This window comes from Grammomys surdaster, unplaced genomic scaffold, assembly GCF_004785775.1.
Source record: "Grammomys surdaster isolate TR1022 unplaced genomic scaffold, NIH_TR_1.0 125861, whole genome shotgun sequence".
Classification (NCBI taxonomy): domain Eukaryota; kingdom Metazoa; phylum Chordata; class Mammalia; order Rodentia; family Muridae; genus Grammomys; species Grammomys surdaster.
Window position 1 is genome coordinate 2,222,999 of NW_021620687.1, and position 11,090 is coordinate 2,234,088.

The following is an 11,090-nucleotide window of genomic DNA, read 5'->3' on the forward strand; positions in this document are numbered from 1 at the left end:
TGGCCACAAACTTATTACATAGGCAAAGAAGGCTTTGAACTTTAAATCCTCCTGCCTCTACTTCCACAGAGCTAGGATTACAGGTGTGTGTCCCCATGAGTGTTTTATATGGCTCTGAGGATCAAGCCTGGGGCTAGCACATGTTAAGCAAGCACTCTGTCAGCTGCACTTTGCCTCAGTCCTAAGGGTGGACTTTCTGTAGGCTGAAAGATGATTTTCATGGAAGGGAGAGATTCTGGTGTTACCTATCAAATATTTCCCATGCCTTAAGGGACAGTTGGGACCTTTTCACATTTAGGTTCAGATCACAGATTTGGCTTGAAGAATTACCAGCCCAGATTTTCCTCTGAAGTCCGGTAGTCACATCAAACAATGTCCCTAAAAATCTCCTGTGCCTGGAATATAAATATCCCTGTTTCTCGTCTTTTGAATATCTCAAGTTTGTTCTGAAGTTTTACAATAGCTAGCTGTGTCACAAGGAGAAACTCCAAATTTACAAAGACGATTGCCCCAAATTAATAGTTTAAGAGGTTGTAGGGGCAGGTAAAGAAATTAAGAAAGCAGCGTTGCTTAGCAGGACCTCTGGAGAGGGTCAGCCTGTCCCTAAAAAAAGGATTGCCACCTATGGGGGTTGGCTGTAGCCTGCTGGCATATGCTCTTGTCCCAGCTTAATTATTAATAGGCAGCCTTTTGCCCTCACAACTGCCCCAGTTTGGATGTTGAATTATCTAACCACCCTACCTAGGAACTATTTTTTAAAATAATCCAGTCGAAATAGATTTTGTTCTTTTTTTTTTTAAATAGGGCAGTGTTTTATTTTCCTTTACACCTTAATGAATACTTCTTGATGACTGCACACGGGGTAAGGCTGCATGGTAGTTCAGAAAGGTCACAGCGATGGTGTTTTCCTGACAGCATGTAGTCTTCCTAGTGAGTGGAATGACTTGTATGATGTCACTGTCAAACCAGCAAGACTGCATTTATGCACCCATCATTTTCAGGATTGTTGGTAACTTGGGCATACTTTCCCCAAATAACCTTGCCTCCTTGTGTCACAAGGCCCAACTCGCTCACATTCACTTCAATAACTGTACCTTTGGTGATCACACCCAGAGTTGTGTATAATGGGGATGATGGATTCTTTTTCACACCGAGTATAGGCAGGCAAAAAGTAGCCTTCAGCTCAGGGTGTGTGACATGGGCTTTTTTGAAACGTAGACCCATTGGCCTAATGAACCTTTCATATTTAGGTGGTTTTCTTGTGAAACCATCACCAACAAAGCAGACTTTAGTAACCATTCTCTTCCATGCCTTCTTTTTTCTTTTTCCTGTTCGAATAACTTTCAATACTTCTGTTTCTCCTTGGGCACGAACTTTGGGTAGAGGAACCTCCCATTTTCCCGCCTTTTCTTTTCGTTTCTGCTTAATCATGTTGGAAAGTACTTTTGCTCTGGACTGCCCCTCTCTGTCCAGCAGATAGGCAGGCACTGCTCCTTGTGGAGTCTTCTCATCATCCTTCTGCTTGGTGTTTCTCTTTTCATGCATCTTAATAGTCTTTTTCATTTGTATTTTCTCGGCATGGCGCTGTTTATGGTAGAGCTTAGCCTTCAGGCCAATCATTTTTTTTGCCTTCTTTGAACGTTCATGGGCCTCCCGACCTTCTTTCTTTCTCTTTTTCTCATGGTAGTCCAAACGATAGCCATATCGTTTGCGGTGCAATTCAATATATTCATTTTGTGGCATGTTGACAGCAGCGGAGCAGCCGTCCGCGAGCTCCCGGGTTTTAAAAACCTCTTAATTTCTGGGTGTCACTGGCCCACGAGCCTGGTTCGGTCAAGCCGGAACGGGAAAGGCAGATTTTGTTCTTTTAAGGGATCCAAAAAACAAGCTAAAAATGGGAAGGAGATGAAGGAGAGGAAGAAGGGGGAAAGAAGGGGAGGAGGAGAGAAAGAAGAAGATGAGGAGGAAAAGAGGAAGAGGAGGAGAACAGGAGGAGGAGAGCAGGGGGGAGGAGGGAGCATGAGCCTTACACTCAGTTCAGTTCCTCAGCCACAGAAGGCTTAGGGAGATTGTATCAGTTTTGTTCATGAAGTTCTAATTATGAGCCAATAATGTGGACTAGGACTAATATTACTATAACCACCAGTCTACAATAAAACACATGCAGAACGCAATTTGTTGAGTTATGAGTCTCAGGTGCAGATTAACTCCAGTGCTCTGGTGCCTAGAGAGGAAAGCCTACACCCACCATTTCTATTCCAAAGGGGTGGGGGCATGTCTTCTGAAGAGAATGCTACCCCAGATTCCCAAGAGTGTGAGTGAGTGTCAGGGCCACAGTGACAGGCAGAGACACATCATCCTTCCTGCATGGTACACGTGTCACACAGACAGGCGAGTCCTCTTGTCAGGGACTTCTGATTTCTATGGAAGAATGGCAGTGGGACTGGGTCTTGCTAGCCTTGCCTCTGGACTCCTGGCACATCTGCCGTCCTCTTGAAGGTACAGGGTTTGCTTTTGTTTTTTAAATAATTTATTTCCATCTTAGTGCATTGGTGTTCTGGCTGCATGCATGTCTGTGTGAAGATGTCAGACCTTGAAGTTACAGACAGATACGAGCTGCCATGTTGGGTGCTGGGATTTGAACCCGGGTGCTCTCAACCGCTGAACCATTTCTCCAGCCTGAAGGTGTAGAGTGTTAACCTCCTTCCTTGTAACTAAGTCATCCAAGCAGGGGCTACATTCCCAGCACACGGTCAGAGAACTCAGAACATGCCATCTGTACCTTGCCAGCTCCACGGTGCCCCCCGAGACTTGGTTCAGTCCCCCAACCCCACTGCAGCCTTCTCTGACTTGTCTTCATCACAGGAGCACACGGGAGTGGAAAGCGGTTCCTCCCACCCTGCGGACCCCATCCCTGCTCTGTATTTGTTGCCCTCAGCGACAACAGAGACTGTAGTGCCCCCTTCTACAGGGAGCTCCCAGGGCCTGCAATGATACTCTTCTCTGTAAATCAGCACATCGTGTCTGTCACACCACCGTCCCTGAAAAACAAAATAGATACTGTGTACTTATTAAACTCTTACTGCATACACATGTGTGTGTATACACACACATTGCAATCTAATATTTAAAAATGTGGTAAACACACGGCATAAATTTATATTAAATTTAATATTTTTTTAATGTGCAGGTGACTAATGTGAAATCTATTCACTTTGTTATGCAAATGGTTCGCTAAATCATTTTCACCTGGCACGAGCTACAGCAAGATATGCTTACACGCTGAGGAGTCATTATCTCATTTAAATCTCATACTGTTGGTGGTAGGGATAATTATTATTCTCATCTTGAGACAAGATAATAAATATCTATCTCAAGGTCGCATAACAAACGGTCCGCGGCCATATTTGCGATTCATACATCTTTGCAATTTTCCAATAAGTAAAAGTCGTGTAAGATTGAAGGTTTATAAAACCACTGATCGGGGCTGGAGAGATGGCCCAGTGGTTAAGAGCATGAACTGCTCTTCCAGAGGTCCTGAGTTCAATTCCCAGCAACCACATGGTGGCTAACAACCATCTGTAATGGGATCTGATGCCCTCTTCTGGTGTGTCTGAAGACAGTGACAATGTACTCATATACATAAAATAAATAAAAATTAAAAAAAAATAAATAAAACCACCGATCTTTCTATCACCTTCTGTCTGGCTTTCATTTTTTTTAAAGGTGCTCATGGAAGCTGGAGAGATGAATCCTTGGGTAACATGCTTGTCAGGCAAGCATGAGGACCCCAGTTCGGATCCCAGCACCCAAGTAAAAAGCCACCCGTGGGATCAAGCGCTCGAAACCCTGGTACTAAGGAGTAGAGTTTGAGACAGGGGAATCCTGGGACTCACTAACCCTGGGGTTTTAGCAAAGAAAGGCACACGGGTCTCCAGGAAGCAAGCCTTGTTATTTTGTAGATGAGCAAAGTCAAGACCGGAAGAAGTTAGATCTGGGGAGGGGTAGGGCTGACCCTGCCATGCAGATTCTCAGCATGGGTGCCTATCATTTCTTTCTTTCTTGGTCCACTCGTGTGCCAACAACACTTTGCATAAATTTGGGCCGCCTCGCGGGTGCCTCTGTGTTCACTGCACCTGCCAGGACCTGCGTTCTAGTCCCGTCCCCAGTGCGAAGCCCTCCTTTCTTTGGCTTCTTAGAGCTGACATTCTGCAGGGCTCTCCTCGCTATGGAAGCGAAGCACAGGGATTACCTGCACGCACTCAGAACTTCAGTATCAGGAACAAAATCACTACAATGCTCTATCTGTGGTGTAAAGGAGAAAATAAAAAATTTGATTACCATGATGCCAGCCAGCGTTTTCTGCTCTGCCTGGACCCCAGCCAGGGGCATTAATTAGCCTGAACTCTGCACACAGTGAAGAACAACCTTCTCTTGATTTTTCACAAAGAAGATTTCAGAGTAATAAAAGGAGAAAATAAAAATTGTTAGACTTTTCTGTTTAATTATAAAATGGGTGTAGTCACTTTACTCCACGGTGATTTCTGCTGGAATACTTGACCGCTACAAACAAGACGCAACGATCTTCTTGTGTCGTCTCGGGCATAGGGAGGCTTCCAAGACGTTGACCTCTACGCACTGAATATTTTTATTGCCTAATCTATTTATTCCCCTGATCATCTAAAACAGTCCAATTTTAAAACATATGCCACAGAGTGGAAACCTACACCCCTCTAAGGGCCACAGCTCGGAACTCAGCTCCTCCAGAACTTGGACTTCTTTCTGCAGCTAGTGTAGTGAGATGGTTTACCACCTGCTGTGTGAGCCCTTAGGCCTGTTTGAGGTCTGAAAGAAATAGACGGCTGGAAGACACTGTAAAAGAACTAGATTGTACCAGGACACCCCATGCATCCACATCCACATCCAGCATTCTGTCACTATAACAAAATACCAGAGCCAGTGGACTTGTAAAGAGAAGAAATATATAGTGGCTCATAGTTTTGAAGGTTCCAGTCTATGATTGGGTGGCCCCATTGTTTGGGCCTCTGATTAGTGCCTCATGACAGGAACATGTTACAGTGAAGCTGTCTATCTCAGGAGGTGGTGTCAGTGGTGAGTGTGTGTGTGTGCTCGCGCATGGTGCGTGTGCGTGTGGTGTTGGGGGTATGAATGACTGATCATTCGTCTCTCGTTTTCATATTTGTATAATAGTAAATCTTTTCATACTGCATGTGAGGAGAGTTTCCCTCTTTATTTTATGAAAACACATGTACATCATACCCACACATAGCAAGTACTGAATAATTACAGCTACCTATAGCTTCTGCTGTGGGCTGAAAAACATTGTGTGGATTTAATGAGGGAAATGCTACTGGGACTTTGTTTTTAATTTTAAAAAGATTTATTTATTTTAATTTCATGTGTATTTTGCCTGCATGTGTTAAGCACATGCAATTCCCAAGGAGGCCAGAAGAGGGCATCAGATCACACGGAGGCCAGAAGAGGGCATAGGATCCCCTGGAACTGGAGTTACAGATAGCTGTGAGCTGCCTTGTATGTGTGTGCTGGGAATCAAACCACATCCTCTAGAAGAGCAGACAGTACTTTTAACCACTGAACCATTTTCCAGTTCTGCTTTTGGTTTGAGGACAGGGTGTCCAATAACTCAGATTGACCTCAAATTCACCAGGTAGCAAAGGCTGGCTTTGAATTTCTGATCCTTCTGCCTCTGGCTCCCAACTGCTGGGATTCCAGGCGTGTGCCACCATGCCCAGTTTATTTGCTAGAGCTCAAGTTCGGGGATCACTCTAGGTGAGTATTCAACTGAGTCACATCCTTACTTCTGAAAGGTTCTTTTTAAATCTGAAATGCAATAATCAATAATAGCACCTAGAGGGGCTGGAGGCAAGCCCTGTGGAGGGTCTGTCTTGTCTTGCAGAGAAGTCACTGCCCCACTGTTTTCCAGCTGAGCAGACATGGAGTCAGGGAAACTGGAGTTCTAACTCAGGGCTTTCAAACCTTGCAGCCTGTTCTTTCAGCCACCTCTTTGTCCACCCACTTGGTTAGTACCACTGTTCAATGGCTTTCCTAAACAGGGATCAGGCCGGACACAAGGCACTATGGGAAAGACTCCTCCAGCTTTTAGCTTTCATCACTGAACCTAAGTGTGGCAGACAGGCACTAGACCGTTCTCCTGATCTTCACCTTACAGTGACTGTTTCCCTGCACCCACCCATGATGAGGTGGTCCTGCCTTACGGGACATTGCCAGCCTCGATGACGATGCTATAGTCACATAAGAACACAGAGCCAAACAAGGTGCCCTTACAATGAAATCCCCTGCAAAGACTCTCCGCTTATGGACAGTAACTGCCATTCACCAGGCACCTGCAGCCTCAGCGCCTTCGCCATGCACACGCTCCACGCCTTCTCCAGTCCCAGAAAGAAGAGATTATCATGTCTGCCTCACCTGAGGCTGGGAGAAGTCAGTAAGGATGCTTGAGGTTAGCATCGCCCGACCAGCTTTGTCTGAGGACAAAACAGAGTCGGACGCTCCGGCTCTGTCCTTCTACCCCGTGCCTCTTCCTTGATATCCGCACTCTTTATCTCCCTGTTCCTGGAAAGCCAGAAGAGGGAATTTGAGACTCATCTCACTGATAATCTGGTGTCAGCTCCAGCTGGTACCCGGGTTGGGGGTGGGAGGGAGCTTGTGGGAGGGCATCGACTGCTGCTCGTACCTCTCCCCTGCCTAACTCCTTGGAATCTTCCTGGACTCTTTGTAGGACACCCTTCCCCCACCCCCCAGAGGCTTACCCCTGCCCCATCCACACTCCTGTGCTGTGCTGGCTCTTTGCTCTTTCCCACTCCACCCATGCTATGTCCTGCTCCCCCTTGCTTCCTCTGCCTCTGCAGCCCTCCAAAGTCATGGCGTCTGGGGAAGTCTTCCCTCCTTTCTCGCAGTCTGGGTGCTTCCTCTTAGATTACATTTGCTCCATATAGTGAGTACCGACAATGACCATCCGTCCGAGGTCTGGAGTTCCCCTAGGGCATGGATAACGTTTGGCTCTTAAAAAAAAAAAAAAAAAAACCTGCCAATTGCACTAAATTGACTGTCATCATCATAGAAGGATGTGGAAGAAGGAATTACCTCCCCTCTCTTAAATAATTTTAAGTGCAATTTTAGTGACAGTGTTTAGGAATCAGAGTACTGCCCTTTGGATTATTGTGGATTTATCCGATCTGTTTATTCTCACAAAATAGATTGGCTCTGTATATCTTTTATTTAAATGAATGAGTCTCAGAAAAAAAAAGAATGGCTTAATTATTACACGTGATAATAAAGCTCTAAAATTAAAACTGTCCTCTTTTAGACCTATTTATAAAGGATAGCTTTATGGAAAAAAGAAACTGCTTAATAATCTGCCTTCTGAAAAATAATTTTTTAAAGCCATTAATATTTTTTGAGGTGAAAAGACTTCTTTCCGGTGTAATACTGCTTTCAGTTTAAATCTTATGCTAGCGGTGACGTACAATTACTATCACGTTGTGGTGGTGAGACAGTTGAAAAGGGGAGGAGAGGGAGAGAGAGAGAGAGAGAGAGAGAGAGAGAGAGAGAGAGAGAGAGAGAGAGAGAGAGAGAGAGAGAGAGAGAGAGAGGTGCGTTTATGCAGCAAGTAAGGACTCTCCCCTCTAAATGAACCTAGCGCAGGCTCATAAATAAGTCAAGCTTATGCTAATGACTAGGGCGGAACACAATTCACAATTCAGGCTTTGACAGTTCCATAAAGTCGACACCAGGGGGCACTACAGGACCGTGTTTTGCAATTTCAGGAGCCATTTCTTTCTTTTTTTTTTTTTTTAACCTCAAACTGGACAACCATTTCTTGGAGAAAACAAACAAATAAAAACAAACAAAGACAAAATAAAAATCGTTAACCTTCTGAGCACCGGACATTATTTCGTTTATAGTTTTAGATATCTCGTCGTTACAAAGCATAACTAGGAAGGCTTACAAGGTTATTTGAAAACACAATGTGCTAAGAAAGAGACAGCTCTCTCTCTCTCTCTCTCTCTCTCTCTCTCTCTCTCTCTCTCTCTCTCTCTCTCTCTCTCTCTCTCTCTTTGTCTTTGTCTGTGTGTTGTTTACTAGAAAAGGAACCATCTAGGAAATATCTCATGTATTCTGCTGTGCTTCCCCCACATAGCCTCAATATCTCCAGCGTTATCTTAATTGTTATTACCCAGGTAACAGCTTTCATCCATCTCCTAATCCAATCAGCAGATATTTGTGGAACCCTTCGCGGCAGCCGCTATGCCAGCCTCTGGGTGCACCAGGCACCCGAGCCAAGTCCCATGCCCAGGGTCTCAAACTGAGGAGGCAACTCTCTTTACCCTTTCAGTACCAAATCTTTAAGAAGAAGAAGAAAAAACCTGATTAAAAAAAAAGGTTATTTTCTTTTACTGTCTCTAGAAATACATATTTTTTTAAAAGAACAGTAAAATCACTGCTTTCTCTGCGTGACAGTCTCAGACTGGACAAAGATGATTCCATGGAGCTTTCTGCTAAGTGACTGGATTTCTGTTGAGCAGGGAAGATGGATGCTGTGGGCTGGGGGATTTTGCTTTTCTTTTCCAAACCTCATGTTCATCAAAACGCGTAACTGAAATTTAGCAAGAGACTAAGAAAACTAAAGCCGTACTTGCTGTCTCACAGAAGATTGTCTCTGGACCTAGCTGGGCAATGCTGGCACACATGGCTGACCAAGACAGGACAAAGGGAGTGTCCCCCTTTTCTCTCATCCAGTCCCAATGGCTTGCATGAGTAAGCATGTATGGCCACATGGGCACTGTAGTCTATTGTTTCATTTCGTGGTCACAGTGACCCCATGAGATAGCCTCATTTCTCAGGACAGCCAGAGGTTTAATTCTTAGCCCAAGATCACACAACAACATCCAAACCCAAGCTTTCTGGCCTCCAAAGATCAAAAGTCCTGAATTATTCGAACTCATTCATTGAACAGCTGTCCACGGACGGGGTCAGCAATGCAAATGGCTGGCCCACCTACAAATGGCTGACCCATCTTTATGCATGTCCAAGCCCATCTCATCTTCTTCCTGTGCCATAGCAGGGTGACATAGCCCAGCCTCTCTCCAGTTGAGGTTTGGACTCAACAAAGTCTTCTAGCCAAAGGAGTGTGAGCAGACCTGCCTGTCACCTGCAGGGTCCTCTATCTGTGTCACCAGAATGCAGAGACCCAGCAGCAAGCCCTTGGGTCCATGGGGCCACAGCACGAAAGGCACCAGGTCCCCCTGAGTTGCTGCGTGAGAGACATCCTCTCAGGGCACTGACAAACTCCACAGGAAGATCCATGAGCAAGACGTGACTTCAACTGTGCTAAGCCACTGTGAATGACCAGGGACTTTAGTTAGTCAGTGCTCAGTAAGTAATATACTAGGAAGACTATGGCTTCCATGGGAAAAAAATGGAGATTTGACCATTAGGATCTTTGAGTCTCAGTTAGTTCTGTAGTAACAGTCTCCTTGGGTGTCAGGAAGTGACAAAGCCAGGGTATCCTCCTCACCTGAGCAAATCTCAGGATCCTGGGACTTTCTTTTTATCCCCTGCAGCCCCTGCCTCTCACCACTCAGGTTCAGAGGGAGGATGAAGCTGTCCCTGCTAAGAGGCTCTTTGTCCACAGGTTTACCCATCCAAGACCCTTTTGTTTTCCCATGATGCCTTTCCACTGTGTTCTAGACAGCTCTAAGCTGCTTTCACACTGCCTTCGACCTCAGCAGCAGCCCAGTGAGGGAGGAGAACTGGGTGGGCAGCTTCTGGGAGCTCCACTCCTCCCCCCCCCCACCACTTCTGGCCACCTAGTGGCCTTCATGGGAACTCAGATCCACGAAATTCTTCCACCCCTCAAGAGGGGGGCTGAGGACAGACCTGGATCTTGAAGAATTTATAGAGAAGAAAATAGAAAGGCTTGGTTCTTTGAAAAGTCCTGGCTTTCTGAATGATCTCCCCTTGATATCTGTAACATCATACTTAGGAAGCACAGACGGTAAATGCGTCTTCTGCGGCTCGTGTGTTAACTCACGAAACGAAGGGGGCACCAATGCACAGGAAGTAATGATGACACACAGCCACACAGACCCCAAAACTACTAGAGAAAAAGAGTGTGTGCGGTAATGTCATTTTCTATATTGATACTAACTTCGCCCCCTTCTGGCTTGCCCAGGTACTTCAGGGAAAAGCTGTGTCTGCCAGCTCACAAGTGTCAAGCCCTTGGGGGCTGGAGTTGGAGACCCCTGCCTGTGGCCTCCCAGTGCCCTGGCCTGCAGAGGCTTGTGAATCACAAACACAGAATTTCTAGGAGTAAACAGAACAAAACAGACAGTAGGAGTTGAACCTGGGTTTTGGTGTGCTGTGATAAGAGTGAAGATGTAAAGCCAAGGACTCAGTTATATGTGGTAGAGGTATTTGTTTATATACGGTAGAGGTATTTGGCTGTGGACAGAGTGAGAGAGAGGGAAAGACAGAGATGTTCATAAAGTAGGGGCGCACTCTTCTTAATATTACAGTAAATTCCGTTGACCATTAGAGTGGAACTGTTTGGGCCTGGTCATTATTCCTTCCCTTCAGTGAATGATCCCTTTCTCTGACTTCAGGAGTGGCTGAGAAGTGGCTGGAGAGCCTACCCTAGCCCAGGCTATTCCAAAATCCACGTCCTCGGCTGGAGACTAGAATCCACCCTCGGAGAATCTGAGGCTGAGCATCGCTTCCTCTCTCTCCAGCCCTCCAGCTCCTACTTCTGTCTCCTGTAATCTACAGAATCCTAACCACCGAGGGCACGGCTGCTGGCTACCTCAGTGTGTGTTGTTCTAACACCTGACGCATGGTATAAATGACCGTCAATTCCAAGGGCAAAGGTCAAGGTTAATGATGAAACAAACGAATGCATCGTTAACAAATAAAAGTGCTCTAACACTACCCAAGATGGAATAAGGTTAATTAAAGTAATTTTCAAAATGCTAGCAGGACCACAGTTCCAGCACGTTTGCACCATTAAGGGACTTAACTGATCCAGGCAG

General features: G+C 45.6%; 1 protein-coding gene across 1 annotated transcript; it reads right to left on the reverse strand.

Moving 5' to 3' along the window:
* Positions 1-798: 798 nt before the first annotated feature.
* LOC114640975 (ribosome biogenesis protein NSA2 homolog) lies at positions 799-1,743 on the reverse strand. Its single transcript, XM_028790078.1, has one exon. It carries the CDS (start codon positions 1,741-1,743, stop codon positions 961-963), a length of 783 nt encoding a protein of 260 aa, XP_028645911.1. The 3' UTR covers positions 799-960.
* Between the last annotated feature and the right edge of the window lie 9,347 nt (positions 1,744-11,090).